Source organism: Cupressus sempervirens, chromosome 3, assembly GCF_028749045.1.
Source record: "Cupressus sempervirens isolate cs-2001-9-10 chromosome 3, ASM2874904v1, whole genome shotgun sequence".
NCBI lineage: Eukaryota > Viridiplantae > Streptophyta > Pinopsida > Cupressales > Cupressaceae > Cupressus > Cupressus sempervirens.
The window spans coordinates 47098359-47118686 of NC_143120.1; the positions used below are offsets into that span (position 1 = coordinate 47098359).

General features: G+C 36.5%; 1 protein-coding gene across 4 annotated transcripts in view; it reads right to left on the bottom strand.

Moving 5' to 3' along the window:
- The window catches only part of LOC149564728 (MADS-box transcription factor 50-like), a 328681-nt gene that overhangs the window by 111991 nt on the left and 196362 nt on the right, over positions 1-20328 (bottom strand). For 2 of the 4 annotated variants that reach the window (XM_089818282.1, XM_089818284.1), the window contains one exon: positions 7046-7535. The exons of the other annotated variants lie outside the window; for them this stretch is intronic. In XM_089818282.1, coding sequence (XP_089674408.1) covers positions 7424-7535 — 112 coding nt within the window. In that variant the 3' untranslated portion in view covers positions 7046-7423. Of the gene's footprint in view, positions 1-7045; positions 7536-20328 lie in introns of those variants that run through there. 4 annotated transcript variants of the gene reach the window in all.

The following is a 20328-nucleotide window of genomic DNA, read 5'->3' on the forward strand; positions in this document are numbered from 1 at the left end:
GCCACGAACCAGCCCAGAAGACATAGGATGAGCAAGCAAATAGCCAAATCCTTCAGCAACAAGGACATAAAGCGCTAGTGCCAAGGGGCAACCTTGCCTGATTGAACGAAAAAGGCCAAAAGCCTTAGATTGTGACTTATCGATGGTAATGCAAGCATTAGCATCGCCAAAGAGCATCTCCACGGACTGTAAAAAATGGAGACCAAAACCTAGAGCCTGGAGCATAGCCAAGATAAAGGGTCATTTGATGCAATCATAGGCTTTAGCAAAGTCAATATTTAGAAAAGTAGACTTCTGATTGGACTTGCGAGCCCACTTCATTCCTTCCCAGACAGCAATAATGTTGTCAAGAATATATCTGGACTTAATAAAGCCAATTTGCTCAGGGTGCACAATTAAAGGCAACAAGTGCCGAATTTTGAGAGAAATTGCCTTGGCAATCATCTTATAAGACACATTCAGAAGGGTAATGGGCCTCCAATTGCAGATGTCCTCCGGATCGCCAGTTTTAGGTATGAATTTGATATTTCCTTTATTTATAATGGCTCCTAAGCTTTTAGTATGATAGGATTCAAGATAAACTTTGTGTAGATCAAGAACTAGATGCTCCGAGAGATGTTTTTAAAATTCATAGGGAAACCCATCGCACCCAAGGGATTTATCATCAGCCATGGAGTAGACTGCCTCCTTAAGGTCTCAGAGGGAAAGAAGTTGCTTACAGAAAGCACATTGCTCAAATGCTAGGCAATTTGTAGTAATAGAGATGCACTTTCTAAGAGCTTCCTCCTGAGGAACCGAATTTCCCAGTGAAGCAAACACATTCTCATACTGATGAACAAATGCTTGCAGGATGTTAGGGAGACTAGAAAGAACAACAGTGCCTTGTTTGATTTTTTTAATCCCAACATTGGTATGGTGGGCTCGAAGAGCCTGGAAGAAATCTTTTGAAGCTTTATTGTCAACCTCCAACCAGTGGAGACGGGTTCTGATTTGGGCTCCTCGAGCGACATAGTTATCAGCAACTTGTTTGTCATGGCGAAGCTTGGCAAGCTGAATTTGGAATTCCACATCAAATGGATTAAGGGTGAGAGCCTCAAAGGATTTTTTGAGCGCAGGAGTGTTGGCTTCATAACCCTGCTTTCTGAAAACTGCCAACTGACGCCCATAGATGTGCAAAAAATGAGCAGTTCTGGTAATGGCATCATTCCACCTTTGAATCCATCCATTTTGAGAATGCGGACGTGGCTCCAGATTCCAGACACATAGGATATGCGCGATGGTGGAAACATGCATCAGCACAAACATGTTGAGGAAGAACTGTGACTTCACAACTTTCGGGACAGTTATTTGCCATGAAATGACAAAATAAATGGGATAGTGGTCAGATAACATCACATCTGGTAGGGGAATGACAAGTAAATCACAATCCTCAAAAAAATAAAAAAAGATTGTGCAATAATCATGGCATGATCGAGGCGTTTTAAAAGGCGGTTAGAGCTAGCTCAAAAATTGGACCTAGTGTGCCAAACCCCACTATCCTAGTGGTGGTTGATATTGGGATCATAAAGGCCTAATTTATTGCGCATGTAGTACCAGGCTTCCCTTTCCCCAACTGTCCAGTGAAAGGGCAGGATGTCGTCCTTGTTAGAGGCCACTTCAACCATATTGAAGTCACCACACATAACCCAAGTAGTTGGAGGCAAGTTGTCAGCCAGCCAACCCCACATCTGTGATCTTTCCACAGTATCATTGGAAGCATAAACATTAATGACTCCAAAAGAATGATTGTTGATGGAAAGGAGGAGCCAAATAATTCTATGCGTGGGCTCAGAACCGCACAAAATAATAGCAGAAAGAAGACGAGGTGACAAGAGAGTAACTACACCACCTCTGCTTGCTTCGTGTTGAGAGGAGAACATAACGCCATCCTGCCAAATGACACAGCATGCAAAGGAGAGCATGAAACTAGAAATATTAACTTCTTGCAAACAAAGAAAATCTAAATTACTAAGTCTATGGCGAGTGTCCTAGACATAGTACTTTCTGGAGAGGTCTATAAGACCTCGAACATTCCACGATAAAAAAATTCATGCAAATTCTTCCATATCATCCTCGTCCTCAAGAGAGGAGTAGCTATTCTGCAAGAAGGAAGAAACTTGGTTGAAGTCAGAATGAAAATCTTCTGAACTTACAGCCTGTCTTTTCACCTCTGGTATCTTCGCATATCCAGGAGGACTGTGAGAACGCCATGTCACTTGTGGTGCTATGGAAGAAATAGCAAGAGGGGTACGTGCCACAATCGAGACAGAACCCTTGGTGGCCACCTTAATCCCCTGTGAACTAGTACGGTTTGAAACCTGCGAGACACCTGGAATAGGTGTTGTGGAAACCGCTTGCGTCCCTACGCAGGCTGGGGTTGGCATTCCTATTGGGATAGGAGGAACCGTGGCGATTGCCGCATAGGACTATTTAGGGGCCAAGGGATTCAAGGTAGCCTTTCCCTTGCACCCCATAGTAATCCATTCTTCTTTTTTTCCTTTGGGTGGCTTGGTAGGAGCTTCTTTAGGTGTGGGCTTAACCCTAGGCATAGCCAAAGGGCAATCCCTGATCTTGTTTTCCGTAGACTAACACCTATAATAGGTGTTGGGGAGGTTCAAATAGAGCACCTTTTGAGAGAAGGTTTGAGCCCCAATCTAGATTTCCATAGAATCCTTGAGATCCTTGGAAAGATCAACCTTGACACAAATGTGTCTTTGTGGGCGAGCATTAAAAAAAATTTCAGGCTCCTTTCTGACAACTTTGCCTAGGGTTTTGGCAATGGACTCAATGAAAGGCCAACATGGCAAGGGTAAACCTAGGAATTCGACCCACACAGGAACCCTAAGCTTTTTCTCATCAGAGACTGTGAAGTCTCACGACCATTTTTGAAAAATATGCAGAGATGAACGCATAGACCAAGGGCCATTGTTAAAGACCACGTCTGCTTGCGACCGGTTAGCGAAGCAAAATAATAAAAAAACTTTGCTAAGGTTTTGCATACCATCAAGGCGGACTCCATGAGGAGTCTAGCTCTTGTTAACCCATTCACGGAGCATAGCTTCAAGAGGAGTCCTACCCACAAAATACCAATCAAAGTATGTTGTTCTAACCAATCACATGCAGCACCAAATTCTTGTAAAGGATAATATCAGGATTACCTCATGAAAAACCTTCGAGATGAACTTGCGAGGGTGTTTTTTCTATGGAGGTGCCATGGCAATCCGAAGCAACAGCGTGAACACCAGTAACAACTGGTTCATTGCTGGCCGGGGCCATTATAACCTAGCCTAAAAGCTCCTGTAGTAAATGTGGTGTGACAAGTGGAGACAACAGAAGGAAAGCTCAGACAGAGAGCCGTACGCAAGAAAATTGAAAGCTCGCATGAAACCCTAGTAGAGTGAAAACGTCCGACCAAATACTTTTTTAACTATCAAATGGACATCAATTTTTTACGGGCAGAAATATAATGTATCACAAAAAGTGTCCCTTTGCTAATGTAGCATTGACTATATAACTGACATGAAGGATGATGTGTCGACCAAGCATGTGTCACCTTTTTACTAGAGTGACATCTAATTTCGAGCATTGACTAGGCAAGTTTTTATCATGCTACAAGTTGGCTTACTAGGGCAGGTAGTGGAGGTTGTAAATTGTGCCGATCCTCGGGGTTGCAAGCTAGGTGGTGGTTCTTAAGGGATATATCTCACATTCACGCTAGGCGATTAAACTATAGTAATTTAATAGAACTATGTGCCAATAACCTTTTTTTTTAAAGTAGTGATCGGGTTGTCAATGTTGGTATATATGCCACTTTGAGGGTTTTTGGATTTAATTACTGTAATCTGTAGAGATGTTGGTTGGCTTGGGGCTCTAGTTTATTTGTCATTGCTTGCAGACTACCAAATACATGTAATTTGATAATAATATTCATACAAATATGCAATTTAATACATAAACAAACACTGCTAGGGGCTTGACCCTAATCAAAAGAATTTGACAAGGAAATAAAAAGTTGTGAAAATAATGTAACATAGTTATTTTTTTTTTTAAAAATTAGATCGAAGTGTACAACACGTTCTATTTTTCTTTTTTGGCCCAAAATATGATTTTTTCCCAATACAGACAAGTTTATAATCATTTTTCCCCAAAACAGCCCCTGAAATGCAAGAACAATGCCCAAATAATTATATTTTTCACCCACAACCAAATAAAGCCAAAACCATTCTTTTGAGGCGTCTTCAAAACTTCAGAGCTCTAGTATCATGTAAGAGTTTTAGGTGACTATAACATCCCAAAGATCAAATAAAAGACCAACATAACTTCCACAAGAGAATTGCAAAATAATTACATTAAGATGCACAAATGGTATTATTCATAATAGACATTCACTAGATTATAATACCATAACTAATGGATTCATTTACTTAATTGGAATTAATTAAAATGTAGATGTGTCTGGTAATATTATAGCCAATGAAATAAGAGACTACGATAAAGAGTAGATAAGATATCACCCACACAAGGTGGAATCACATGTCCACAAAAGTTGGATCATCATCCATTATGCAATGAGGTATAACAATATGTGGAGGACGATAATGTGATATGTGCAGTAAAGCTGGATATCACATATAAAGTGGATACTAATAATACCAATCACCACCTAAAGTGGAATTTCCCTACACCATTTTCTATATAGGTGCAAACTCCTAGGTGTTTCATATGCAAACTACAATGTAATGAATTATTCCAAGTAAGCCTAACCAAAGAATAGTTAGGAATATCTAATTACACCAACAAAAACAATATGCTTTCTATGTTCATCAACATGGAATTTTATTTTTTGGCATAGGTAGAAGCAATACATAATGATAATTTGCACAAGGGCATAAATTTGCAACATCATAAAATCACAAAAACTAAGTGTGAAGAATTCATCAACATAGTGCAAGAAATATTTGAAAGCCCATTAAGGCATCGAAAGGAATTTAAATTATTTTCTCAAAATCAAGAAAAAAAGGCTAGCTTAACTATTTATTTCAATAGGAACGATAGGTTAAAATATGTTGGAAGAAAATGCAAACCTAGTTTTTGAGATGGATCTTGTATAAAAATAATCAATAGAACTAAATAAATCCAAATAAAAAATAATAGCAATTATAGAATATAGGAAAATTAAAACATGTAAACATTTAGAGAGAATTTCTTAACTTCCGAAAGAATTAACAAAATTAAAGAGAGAAATGAAGAGATGGAGGAAAGTAAAATTTGGTTGATTAAGTTAAGAAAAGGAATGAAGATTTAGAGGAAAAGATAAAGAGATTAGAAGAAACAAATAGTTTATAAAAGAAGGAAATCTCAAATTTTAAAGAAGAATTAGTAACAGACAATAAATATTTGAAGTCAAAGCCATTGGTACGAGATGGTTCATGTATACAAAAGATGTTTTTTTTGCTTGGTAAGCGTGATTTTGTCGAAATTATTTTTCACAATGATTGCCAAGATAAAAATGGTAATTTTTTTAGTGCATCTGACTTTTAAAAAGCAAGTTATTATTAATATATGTGGATTGAAGAATAATTGTGAATGGGCATGTTGAAAAAAAAGGGAATGATTGAAACTCTAAGAGGTTGCAAGAGTGAACTTTTTTATAGCTATAGGATCTAGCTAAAAGAAAAAGTAAGAATACTTGAAGAATTGAACAAGAAAAATACAATTGCTCACAATAAAAATTTATTGACTACATTGTGCTTATTTTTAGTGATTGAATAATTATTACAATATGCATGATTTACGCAAGATAACCATTGTAAAAATGAAGAAATTACAATGACAACTAACAAGAAAAATTGTTGATCTCTTCTACTAGGACTGATGCATGTATGTAACAATCCCCAATTACACCGTTCAAATTGAAACTAAAGAAACTCTTATCCACAATTTGTAGAACAGAACATTATGTCAAAACAAGGTTAGAATTAACACTAAAAAACACTATTCTAATTAAGGAAAAAGGAAAATCCTAATCAAAGCAAATTGCTTGTAACAAGAAAATTTATGAATATCTGTGAAATCATAATTACCATTGTGCTGAATGAAAAGACTCCTCAAAATCCAAGATGAAGATCAGTATCAATTTGCATAAGTACCTCCAATGATACTATTCGAACTATACAGATGACAAACAAAGGCAAAACATCTATGCATTGAAGATACAGAATACAATAATCTGCACATGTGCTCTAAAACAAAGGATTCACAGAAAATAGAGGGAAAACATCTATCATTGAAAGATGCAGATGTCACATGAGTCTGTACAAGTGACCCTAATGACACTACTCAACCACGAAATAAAAAATTGCTGATTGAAAATACAGGTGTCAATTGTCCAAAAATCTGATCAACAATAGAACCAAGAAAACATTTGCACGAAGCGGTATGACAGATCCACAAAAAATAGTACTTCACTATAGAGAAAATGAAGGTAAGACCCATGTGAAGAGAGCATGATCTTGGCCTATCTCTGATGTAGAATTGGGTCAAACCTCTAATGCCATGACTTTTTGATGCAAGCCTCTACTCATGGGACTAAGCAGAATTGGTGGCTTCCATTTGAAACAATAGGAAGAGAAAATGTCAAAAACTCCACTGTTTCATGCTACGATACAATGTAAAAATCTCTATAGCTATAAGGATCTAGCTAAAAGAAGAAGAAACAGCACTTGCAGAATTGAACAAGAAGAAAATAGAGCTGCTCACAATTTTAAAAAATTGACTACATTGTACTCATTCTCATTGATTAAATAGTTATTGCAATATGTATGATTTATAAAAGATAACCACTATATAAATCAACAAATTTCAATGAAAGCTAACATGAATAATCTATCGTTCTCTTCTACTTGTACTGATGCATATACTTAACCATCCGAGTTCTATTGTTCAAACTAATACTAAACAACCTCTTATCCATAATTTGTGGATTAAACATAACATCAAAACAAGGTTAGAATTAACGATAACAAATACTAACAACATGAAAATGGATTGTATATGGAGTTAAGGTGCAATTCGGAAAACAATTACAAGTATGATAAAAATTAGTTTGAGTATTAAAAGTTCATATATGGAAATTGATGGAAGCTAATCAAGGTGTGGATATTCAGACAAAATAATAACTAGCATTTGCACCTAAAAGATGTGCAATAGTTACATCGATAGAAACATATAGATCTGAATTTCCATTGCTCATATTTTCTCTTTTGATTTTGTGTCTTCAACTAAATTTTCTCCTTTATTTCTCTATCTTCCTGATTTTATTTCCTCCTCTTTTAGCTTTTTTTTTTTTCCACCTTCTTATCCATGTTCATCTTTTTCTTCCACCTTATCCTTCCCTTTGTTCTCTTATTCTAGCTTGTGCCCCAGAATAAGTTATTTTATAATTTGGCATTCCACTTGATAAAAAGAGGCCAAGGATATTCACCAAACGCTCACTCCTAAGAAGAAGGGACATTAAGGATGCTTGATTAGTACTAGTTGATTCTTGACAATTTACATTATAATATTTTTGTAAGTTTTTAAGTAAAATTCTAACTCAAATATATTAAGAAGGAAGGCTCTTTTTTAGAGTGGGATTCAAAAATGCATAAAATTTGGTTCAAACTAATTTATCCACCAATGATATACTCAAAATTCAACAAGATCACAAAGGAAAGAATGTAAATAGAAACCTTATCCTCTACGATGGTCAAAGTTAAATCTTGATGGTGCCTCTAGGGGTAATCCAGGACCAGCAGGCTTAGGATGTAATATTTGTTCAAATAATGGTACATGCCTAATTAAATGCGCTAAACCTTTAAGAAAAATGTCTAATAACTTAGCCAAATTAGAGGCTTTGATAGAAGACTGAACTCTAAGTAGAGAGATAGGTAATTGTTGGAAATGTAAAAGGAGTAACTGAGAGGGGAGGGGTGTATCAGTTATTGCAAAAACAAATCCCAGATCCCTTAGATATCAATAACAAATAAAACCAATACACTGCTGAATGTGAAATACTATTGTAACTCGGTTAGCACTGAAATCACTCAGTTAACACTAAGAATTTATTTCACTCGGCAAACATTGAAATACTTACTTGTTAAGATGTTTAGTGTTGTTAACCATAATTAACGTAGTTGTAGAATCATAAAGCAAATAACATAAAGACATATGACACCAGGATTTAGCGTGGAAACCCAATTTGGAAAAACCTACAATTGCAACTAGTTACTATTTTTCACTCTTCTAAAGTGAGCCCTACTAGGAGCCAACCTTGTTAAAGGTTACAAAACACATTGTTAGGTGTGACACTGTTAAAGGATTTAGTTCACGCTATTAGGAGAGGCCATGTTATAGGTCTTTAGATATTTAAATCTAAAAATACCACCTTGTTAGAGGATTTGGAAAATAGCTGTTAACTCTATTAAGAGATTTGATTCATTCCTACAATTATTACAGAGTAACAATAATATGCCCCGATTGTTGATGCAAACTGTATTTGTTGATTTCAGATCTTTGTTTTGGCTTGAATACTTGATCCTTCTTAATCAAAATATTCCTTGCAGCTCGGTCAATTCACTTCCTTGATTTATCTTTTCAATCTCATGCTTTATCTTTTTATTCTTTTTTTCAATCCTCAACTTGACCTTATACTGATGTAGGAGCATCCAGAGGTATAAGGGCAATCCTGTGTCATCCAAAAAAATGTACTTAAACTTAGTTTCTGTTTCATGTGTTTTCATTTCTGGATACCCATTTGGGTCAAATAAAGGTTTCCACTCTCACAGTTCCACTATTAGTGTTTTGAGTTAGAGTTTTTAATCACCTTAGGATACGTGTAAATGCTGAAAAAATAGGAGTATGTAATTGAGCCACCATTTTGGTGAACTAGAAGGTGTAAATTGGTCGGAAGATTGTCAATTTAATTTAGAGCATTCCAGAAAAGGAATCAAGTCAAAAGGCCCCACTGTTTAAAAGGTATCACAGTTTTTCAATTTCTGGAGACATCCTAAGAATGCTTCAAAGTCAGGTTAGGGGCATTAAATGACCTCGAACAGGGCCAAAAATGGGGGACAAGTGAAGCTGGTCCATAGGGCTATAGAGCGCTTCGAGAGCTTTTCAGAAATATAAACGGTTCGTCAATCGGAGCTACGGTTCAAAAGTTATGCCTCTCGGAAGTTCGGTTATCGTTTCTGGATTCTACTAATTTTGCACAAACTTCTAATGCAACTTCTAGAGCCTTCTATTTGGTCGGTGGATGCCTACTAGCACTTTCTAGAATGTATTCCTAATCCTTAACCCTCCGGGGTCTATTTAAGAACATTTCTAGCATTGTAAAAGGCAGTTAGGAGTGGAGTTTGAGAGAGGTACTGGGAGAAGAATTTATCTCCAGCTTTATGCTTTTGTAAGCCCATAGGGCATGTTTTAGAGTCTTTTTCTCTACACAAAGTGTACTAGCATATTTTTACAGTTAATAAAATTTTTCCTTTCCTGTTGTGTCTATTCTGTGCTTGGGTTGTATCCCCATCAAATGGTATCAGAGTTGGTTTTCCTGAGTGTGTAGACAAAGCGCCGACTGTGAGGCAGTTTCCACCAGGACTGTGTGGTTGTGAGTTTGAATTAAGAAGATGCCTCCACGAAGAGAGCGTCGTGGAAGGGCCAGAGCTATTAATCCTGAGAAGGTTAGAGCCCTCCAAAGGCAAGTACAAGCATTGCAGGAGGAGCTCCATAGAGGAACAAATGTTACTGTAGGTGACGAAAGTGAGGATGACAATGAAGAAGAAGAAATTGGACCAGAAGGGGAATTTGACAGGGAAGTTCTGAATCAGGCGGAGGAAAGGCTTTTTAGGGTCATTACTAAGTTTGGAAAAAGACCTACAATTGATTTGGGTGTATTTTCAGGAAATTTGAAACCAAATGAGTTGATCGATTGGATCAATGAACTGGAAGAGTACTTTGAGTATGAGGATATCAGGGATCCAGATAAGGTTAAGTTTGCAAAGGCCAAACTGAAAGGCCATGCCAAAATTTGGTGGCAAGAGGTTCAATTGGAAAGAAATAGAAGAGGAAAGGATAAGATCACAAGGTGGGATCACATGGTGGACAAATTGAAGAAGCAGTTCATTCCTGTTGACTACGAGCTTGATTTGTTTAAGAAGATGCATGGGTTAAAGCAAGCAGGAAAATCATCGACTTCTGATTAGAGCAGGGCATGCAGAAGCAAATAAGGAGAGGGTTGCTCGTTATATCAGTGGGTTGCGACGTAGCATCCAGGAGGAATTAAGTTTGGTACGAATGACCAGCGTTGAAGAGGCATACCAATTTTCCCTACGATTTGAAGAGAAGCTAAATAAGAGGTTTGAAGGGAGACAAAGAGGGCATGGTCAAGGAGGAAGGGGTAGTGGTAGGTCATCTGGAGGCCGAAATGAAACCCAAAAGAAAAATGAAGATGTGGGTACTAGTAGGAACCAGAGGAACGAAGGTTTCAACTGCTCCCGAGATCAAGACTTTGGAAATCAGAGAGGAAGAGGTAGAGGACGTGGACAAGGAAGAGGAGGCTTCCGTGGTACCTGTTTCCGTTGCAATGAAGAAGGTCATCATGCCTTTGAATGTCCTCAACGACAAGGAAGGACAGATAGGAGAGCTGAGGGTCAAGCTAGGGTTGCTCATGTGGATGAGGATGCACAATCATCACATTTAGAGGATGCAGAAAGAGGAGAGACTTTAGTAAATGAAAGGGTCCTACTAAGTGGCGAGATTGAACCAGGACAAAGGAGGAGTTTATTCCCTACCAAGTACAAGTGTGAGGATAAATGTTGTGATGTGATCATTGATAGTGGTAGCACTAATAACTTGGTATCAGAGGAGATGGTCTCTAAGCTGAAGCTCAAGAGGGAGAAACAACCCCAGCCCTGTCAGATTGCTTGGGTGAAAGATGATCATAAGGCCCTGGTATGTGAACAATGTTTAGTGAAATTCAAAATTGGGAGTTACCATGATGAAGTTCTCTGTACCCTGAGGATCCTGATTTTGATGAAGCGTGGAAAGCTTGTAAAGAGCCTGTTGCTGTAGACAGAACTAAGTGGTTAGACTATCTGATTCAGGATGGTATGTTATTCAAGAGCAGTCAATTATGCATTCCAAGGAGTTCCATGAGGGAAAATCTGATTAAGGAGAAACACAGTGGAGGGATGGCAGGACATTTTGGTCGAGATAAGACCATTGCCATTCTCAAAGAACATTATTTTTGGTCTCAAATGCCACAGGATGTGAAGAAGTTTGTACAGAATTGCCAAATTTGTCAAGTTGCCAAGGGATTTAGTCACAATACTGGACTATATCAGCCATTGCCTGTTCCATCAAAGCCATGGGAGGACATAAGTATGGATTTTGTTCTTGGATTGCCGAGGACACAAAGGGGTAATGACTCAGTATTTGTTGTGGTTGATAGGTTCTCCAAAATGGCACATTTCATTCCATGCCACAAAACTCATGTGCTGTCCATATTGCAGACTTGTTTTTCAAAGAGGTGGTAAGACTACATGGTCTCCCAAGGAGTATAGTTTCTGACAGAGACACTACATTTGTGGGGTATTTCTGGAGAACATTGTGGAAAAAGTTGAGAACGGACTTGAAATTCAGTTCCACACATCACCCACAGATTGACGGCCAAAAAGAAGTGGTAAACAAAAGTCTGGGCAATTTGCTGAGATGTTTAGTTGGGGATAAGCCCAAGGGATGGGATTTGATTCTACCACAAGCGGAGTTTTCTTACAATAACTCTGTAAATAGGAGTACTGGTAGATCACCATTCCAAATTGTATATGGAAGTAGCCCAAGGACTGCACCATAATTGAGGAAGATAGAGCAAGGGGAGAGGACAAGTGTTGAAGCTGAAGAATTTGCTGAACATATCAAGCGTCTACATGGGGAGGTTCAGGCACACATTACCAAGATGAATCAAGAGTATAAAGCTAAGGCTGATCAAAGGAGAAGACATAAGGAATTCCAAGTAGGGGATCTAGTCATGGTACACCTATGAAAAGAAAGATTTCCAGCCGGTACTTACAACAAGCTGAAAATGAAGAAATTTGGCACCTGCAAAATTCTTAAGAAACATGACTCAGAAAATGCATATGACGTGGAGTTGCCAGATGGTATTCACATTTCTCCTATTTTCAACATTGCAAACTTAACAGAGTATCATGATAATGGTGCAGATGAGGAGCCGATGTTAGAGCCATGTCGAACTCCTACTTATAAGGAGGAGATAGAAGACATTCTAGATCATCGTGTGGGTAGGAGTACCAGACATAGGCAGTATGAAGAGTATTTGGTCAAATGGAAAGGACGGCCGATTGAGGACTCAACTTGGATATCAGCAGCTGAGATTTCCCATTTGGGATTTCCTCTACCATTCATAAAGTGATAGGGTCACTTTTCAATCTACCCTGGGTGTCTGATGCAGGAGCATCCAGAGGTATAAGGGCAATCTTGTGTCATTCAAAAAAATGTACTTAAACTTAGTTTCTGTTTCATGTGTTTTCATTTTTGGATACCCATTTGGGTCAAATAAAGGTTCCAACTCTCACAGTTCAACTATTAGTGTTCTGAGTTAGAGTTTTTAATCACCTTGGGATACGTGTAAATGTCAAAAAAATAAGAGTATGTAATTGAGCCACCATTTTGGTGAACTAGAAAGTGTAAATTGGTCAGAAGATTGTCATTGTAATTTAGAGCTTTTCAGAAAAGGAATCAGGTCAAAAGGCCCCACGGTTTAAAAGTTATCATAGTTTTTTGATTTCTAGAGACATCCTAAGAATACTTCAAAGTCAGGTTAGGGGCATTAAATGACCTCGAACAAGGCTGAAAAATGGGGGATGAGCGAAGTTGGTCCATAGGGCTATAGAGCGCTTCAAGAGCTTTTCGAAAATGTAAACGATTCGTCAATCGAAGCTACGATTCAAAAGTTATGCCTCTCGGAAGTTCGGTTACCGTTTCTGGATTCTTCTAATTTTGCGCTGACTTCTAATACAATTTCTAGAGCCTTCTATTTGGTTGATGGATGCCTACTAGAACTTTCTAGAATGTATTCCTAATCCTTAACCCTCCGAGGTCTATTTAAGAACATTTCTGGCATTGTAAAAGGCAGTTAGGAGTGGAGTTTGAGAGAGGTACTGGGAGAAGAATTTATCTCCAGATTTATGCTATTGTAAGCCCATAGGGCATGTTTTGGAGTCTGTTTCTCTGCACTAAGTGTACTAGCATATTTTTACAATTAATAAAATTTTCCCTTTTCTATTGTGTCCATTTTGTGCTTGGGTTGTGTCCCCATCATATACTTATATGTTTTACCTTGTCAAGTCGGCTTGAATACAATTTCAAATAAATGAAATTCATCCCATGAGTTGGCTAGAGCTAACCAACAAAACTGATACAAGAAAATCCTTTGTTAGGTGACCCAACTTGGTCAAGACTAACTCAAAAACGGTTTTCCTTCAGACTTCCTTTAGTAACCGAGTGAACTCAGTTAACATTGGTTCCATGTGAACACTCAGTTTGAACTTGGTTAACATTGAGACACTCATCATACACTGCAACTTCCTTTGACTCCTGAGTGAGCTTGGCATACACTGCTTGCTCGGTATATACTTGTCATTTGTGTAACATTAAAGACAACATACAATTAAATGATTGTATCTAACAATTGATAAATTAATTATTGAAAGGGACTCACAAATTATCCTAAATCTGTTAAGAAAACAAGGGACCCCAAAGTGGAATATGCCTTAGCGATCGTTGATCAATTCAAAGAAACAATTATTAAAAATATTTATAGGGAACATAATAGAGAAGCAAACAATCTTGCTAATAAAAAAGCATATACAGAAGAGATTCTAATAAGACAAACTAATATGATAAGTATAAGTTAGACACTTGTTCTTGAAGCGAAATCAGTTTCGAACTTTTACTATGAAAATCAACATGTTAAATTTAGCATGAAATGTCATGGAAGTTTAATGTTAATAAGTGACAATTTTTTGGTTATTCAAAACTCTTCCTTATATACTATTTGATTTTAAAATTAATGTTAAAAAGAAATAAGTTTCATTCATGATTATGAAGCATACCTCTTTTTGGTCTAAGAACTTGATTGTAGCCATGTTTAATTTTCAAATTATATACACAAGGAAGTATTAAGAGCAAAGTTATAAATTATGAAATCAAATCAGATGCTAAAATTGGTTTTAAATTACTTTGAGATATTTATGTAAGGGCTACACCAAAGATACCTATCCATATTTGATCTTTGGTGCCCAATTGAGATAGTTTTTTAAATCTAAACACAATCTTGGGCGTCATAACATTTTACCTATCAAAATAATAATAATTGTGATATTGCCATCAATATTTAAATGTGTGATTTTGAGTCCAACTCATTGACCCATGTTTCATGAGTAGTACTAGGATGGGTGAACTCCCGAGAAGTCCCGGTGCTTCACCCCTGTGAGCATCAACTAAATCCAATGAGTGCTAAGTGTTCTATGTATTCTCATGACAATAGATTCATGTTGAATCACTACTCATGAAACATGGGTCAATAAGGTTGACTCAAAATCACACAGTTAAATCTTGATAGCAATATCACAATTTGACTTGTTGTGGAATTTATCTCCTACTTATCAATTGATGAGCTTAAGGGGCTTTCTATTGAATGGATCACAAGGCACAACACTTGGTGAAGGTTTTGTAAATGGGGTAGCAAGCTTTGGGTTTAACCACGGAGGAAACTCCGTAGTTCAGCACGCTCAGGCTCGAGTAGTACTGGGATGGGTGACCTCCCGGGAAGTCCCGATGATTCACCCCTGTGAGCATCAACTAAATCCAATGAGTGCTAAGTGTTCTATGTATTCTCATGACAATAGATTCATGTTGAATCACTACTCATGAAACAAGGGTCAATAAGGTTGACTCAAAATCACACAGTTAAATCTTGATAGCAATATCACAATTTGACTTGTTGTGGAATTTATCTCCTACTTATCAATTGATGAGCTTAAGGGGCTTTCTCATGAATAGTTCATAAGGCAGAACACTAGGTGAACGTTTTGCAAATGGGGTTGCAGGATTTGGGTTTAACCATAGAGAAAACTCTGTAGTTAAGTGCGCTCAGGCTGGAGTAGTATTGGGATGGGTGACCTCCCGAGAAGTCACAATGCTTCACCCCTATGAGAATCATCTAGATCCAATGAGTGCTAAGTGTTCCATTTATTCTCATGAGAGATGGATTCATGTTGAATCACTACTCATGAAACATTGATCAATGAGTTTGACTCAAAAACACACAGTTAAATCCTGATAGCAATATCACAATTTGACTTGTTGTGGAAATTATCTCCTACTTATCAATTGATGAGCTTAAGGGGCTTTCTAATGAATGATTCATAAGGCACAACACTTGGCGAAGGTTTTGCAAATGGGGTTGCAAGCTTTAGGTTTAACCATGGAGGGAACTCTGTAGTTAAGTGCGCTCAAGCTAGAGTAGTATTGGGAGGGTGACCTCCCGAGAAGTCTTGGTGCTTCACCCCTGTGAGCATCACCTAGATCCAATGAGTGCTAAGTGTTTCATTTATTCTCATGAGAGATGGATTCATGTTGAATCACTACTCATGAAACATGGGTCAATGAGTTTGACTCAAAATTACATAGTTAAATCCTAATAGCAATATCACAATTTGACTTCCTATGGAAATTATATCTGACTTATCAATTGATGAGCTTAAGGGGCTTTCTAATGAATAGTTCATAAGGCAGAACACTTGGTGAAGGTTTTGCAAATGGGGTTGTATAATTTTGGTTTAACCATGGGGGAAACTTCGTAGTTAAGCGCGCTCAGGCTGGAGTAGTACTAGGATGGTGACCTCCCAAGAAGTCTCGATGCCTCACCTCTGTGAGTATCACCTAGATCCAATGAGTGCTAAATGTTCCATTTATTCTCATGAGAGATGGATTCATGTTGAATCACTACTCATGAAACATGGGTCAATGAGTTTCACTCAAAATCACACAGTTAAATCTTGATAAATAAACTATGTACCCATGATTCCAATTGTTAGATATGCTTTAGAATAACTGGGTGGGGGGGTGAATCAATTATTCAAGGTCCAACATGTCCAATTCAAACTTTCTCACTAAGTGTTGTTAGCCTATTCAACCATACATTCATCCAAGCTTAAATATTCGTATTCAACAAGTTACTGTAAATCAACATGCAAGCATAACACATAAAAGATCAACACATAACACAGTGATTTACGTGAAAACTCAATTTGAAAAAAACCATTAGTAACATGCTACTCAATTCTCACTCTTCTGAAGTGATGCCCTGTTAAAGGTTTACAACACACTATTAAATGTGACCTGGTTAAAGGACTTATCCACCTTGTTAGAAGTGGGCCTTGTTAGAGGACTTTAGAACATTCACTTGGAATGCCACCTTGTTAAAAGATTTACAAATGGCTATTTAACCAACCTAAGTCCATAGGATTTCTATATCTAACACAATTGCTAGAGAGTATTAAAAAATCTTTGACCTAATTACAACATACAACTTAACTTGCAGATCTTAGATCACTTCTTAGCACATACCATTGCCTGGCTTTCAATCTCGACAACCCATGACAGCTTGCCCTCCTTTCAAGCTCAGTCTTCTTGAGTCTCCATGCTCAATGTACTAGTGCAACCATCTCTTCTTGACCACTTGTGGAAGCAGAGCTTCTGTGCTCTTCCTTTTCCTAGATGCCTTCTCCTTGACACCTTTCTAACCACTTCGCAATTTTGGCACTTTAGCAGTAGCAACATCAGCAGCATTTGCTTCCTAGTCTATGACTCCTTAAATAGAAGTCTTGGAGTTTCTTTGCCGCTTGATTCTTCCATTCTTTAATTTCAATTCATATGGATTAGGTAGGATTCATTATATCTAACCCATATTTTGTTTCCTCTAGAAACTTCTTGAATAATCCTTTTGAATTTTCCCAAAAATAGTTTACATAGAATTCTGTGCCACCAGCTCATCATCCTTATCCTCCAACTACTTCACAAAATTCAAGGTAACAACTATGTCGGCTCAGATATGGCAAATCTTTGTCATTTAAAACAATGCAACAACTCGGCACTATTGAAATCCTAATGCTTGGCACATACTGTGTTACTCGGCATCAACTACATTTTTACTTATGCTCGGCACCTGAAGTTCACTCGGCACCAACTAAGATTTTATGATGCTCAGCACCTGATACTTTGCTCGACACTTGAACTTCACTCGGCACCTAAAGTTCACTCGGCACACACTAGAATTTTTCTTTTGCTCGGCTCCAACTAAAAATTTGCTCGGCACCCACCGATGAACTTAGTTTAAGCTTTGCAGTTAACCTTGTTACAACTTATTCCTCCAATGTTTCTAAATGTGACCAACCTCTATATCTTTAAGTATGTTATCAATACATCATTTAATCATTATCTTATTCGATCCTTGCACTTCATTACAACATCATAACTCAACCTTTCTCTTAGGTGCTCTTGTTACATCTTGTTGACTAAATCCTCTTCATCAATCAACTAAGTGATAGTACTTGGATCTTATAAGCAATTGTCATTCCTACGGATAGCAGGTTTGACATCAATGACAAAACAATGATTGAAAACATTCTTTCAACAACAATCTCCCTCTATGATCTTCAATCATCTTCTCACAATTATCTTTTCAATCAAATTTCCAACACCAATGACATTTTTAAATAAATAATAGGGTCTATTATTATTTGATAGAATTTAAATTTCTTTAATAAAATTTGTTGAACTTTAAATCTTATGACAAATCTTAGCATTGTATTAATATTTTGATAAGTACTACCAGTAAGGGGGTAGCTCGCTGTATTGCTGAAAATAGGAATACATACAATAGTGAGCATAATCTCAATTGCATATGTAGTAGCCCCTTTAGACCAAGCCATTGTAAATGAAAGCTAGTAATCGAACAATAGCAAGCACAATGAAATTATTTACCTTAAATTTATGCTAATTCTTTCCTTAAATTTACCTTATTAAGCATTTGGGTAGAAGCAAAAAGTTGGGTCTCAATTGCGCGGAAGTTCGCAGATTGAGATCATGCTCTTTTAGAAACCGGTACCTGTTTTTAAAAAATGGGCACTTGTATTAGGCTTAGGTGCTCGATCCTAAATTTAAAATCAAGCACCAGTTTTTTTAAATATTGCATGCCCATTTTTTTTTTCAAAAAATGGGTACTCGTTTTTGGAAAAATAAAAAATTTGAATTTTTTAGAAATGTGTACCTGTGTTTTAAAAGTAAAAAACGGGTACCCATGTTTTAAAAGTAAATTATGGGTATTCGTTTTTTGAAAATTGGGTACCCATTTTTTGAGAAGTAAAAAATGAGTATCCGTTTTATGAAAAAATTGGTACCCATTTTTTGAAAATCGGGTACCCGTTTCTAGAAAATTCAATTTTTTTATTTTTTGGGTGATTTTAAATGCACATTGTAAACGCCGATTTTAATTTTTCAAAACGGGCACCCATTTTTTGAATTTCAAATAACAGCTGCACGTTTTTTACATGGGGCAGGATTTTTTTCCCTTCTTTGAATTTTAGTTTGGGATAGGCTTGGTGAGACTAAGCCTATGGCTTGACCTCTGAAGATTTGGCAAAGGCATTGAACTAACAAATTCATGCCTTGCCATAATTTTTAGACGTTCTTGACAAGATTTTTTTACAAAACAAAAACCCATTAGAGCTCTCACTGTCTTGATTTCAAAAATATAAATTTTATAGTGTTACAATTTTATTTACTATTTTTGCATTATTTTTTAATGAAAGGTGGTACCTAAATGTAAAATAGTTAAGTTCACTAAAACTTTGATAACTTTTTTATTTTGTGATTTTTCTTAAATTAATTTATATGTAATCAATCTACATACAATTCTTTTGAAATTAAAACAAAAGAATTTTAGAAAAAGGGAAAATTTTGATCAAATTATGATATCCGTACACGAGAGGTTTTAAAATTTACCTTTATAGTCAATTAAAAATTGATAATAAAAAAATTATTCAATGAAAAATTAAAGAAAAATATTATCATCAACCTTTGGTGTGTTAAGTAACTTCATTTAAAAGAATTTACAAAAAATTAGTTATTTGTGTCAAATTATGGTGTCCCTACACGAGTGTGGTATGGTTCTAAAACAAACATTTTTAAAAAGTGGTTTTTAAAGATCCATACCAAATAAAAATCTATCATATAGGTACACAAAAAAAATTACATATTTCAAAAAGTAAATTCCGAACACTACAATTTTTATTTCTGAAGATATTTTATATTCAATCTCTAAATGCATCAAATTTTGACATCAATCGACAAGAAATAGAAAAAATAGAAAAAAACACTTCCGCTTTTTGCCCAAAAGTGAGACCCAGCTTCTTGCACTTACCCATTTATAAAATCCATAGCTTCACTTAATATGTAACTTTCATCATACTTTCAATAAGAGTTAGGGACATTGGCTTTCCTCCTAAACAGCACCTAGTATGAGTTGCCTCCAAGCCTCAATCCCAGGACTTCTATACATTCCATTACATTAATAAGACTACATTATCATACTTGATCCTAAAGAAAGTACATAGAATTTCAATGTTCATATAGTATACAAGCATGACTTCATTAGATCATACTTGATCCTAAATAAAGTACATAGAATTTGAATGTTCATATAGTATATAGTATAAAAAACTTTATGATTTCACGAAACTTGTGAAGTACCAAAAGGAGAAGAGAATTGTCGAGTTCCTCAATAAGTAAAGTTCATAGGTTCGTACAAACATTTAAAAAGTTGTAATATGGATCTTAAAACTACAACAGATGGGGCATAGTGAACAAAAAAAAAACCAAGTATAAAGAATATAAAGCAATCCATAACAAGACTATGGATATTGTAAGGTTTACGAGTTCTCAAACTTTGTGAATGTATTAAAAGATTAATGAAGTGAAGATTTAATGAAGAAAAACAGAAAAAAATCTAGTTCTCAAGGTCACCAAAAGTTTGTGAACTTTATAAAAATGTGATATTGTTAATCACAAGCTCAAAATTGTAACTAGGTTTAAATGAAAGGGAGAATTAAAGCCAAGCAAGAAGAATAGTGGTCAAGCTTAAAATGCCATACAATTCCCAAGATCAAGTAA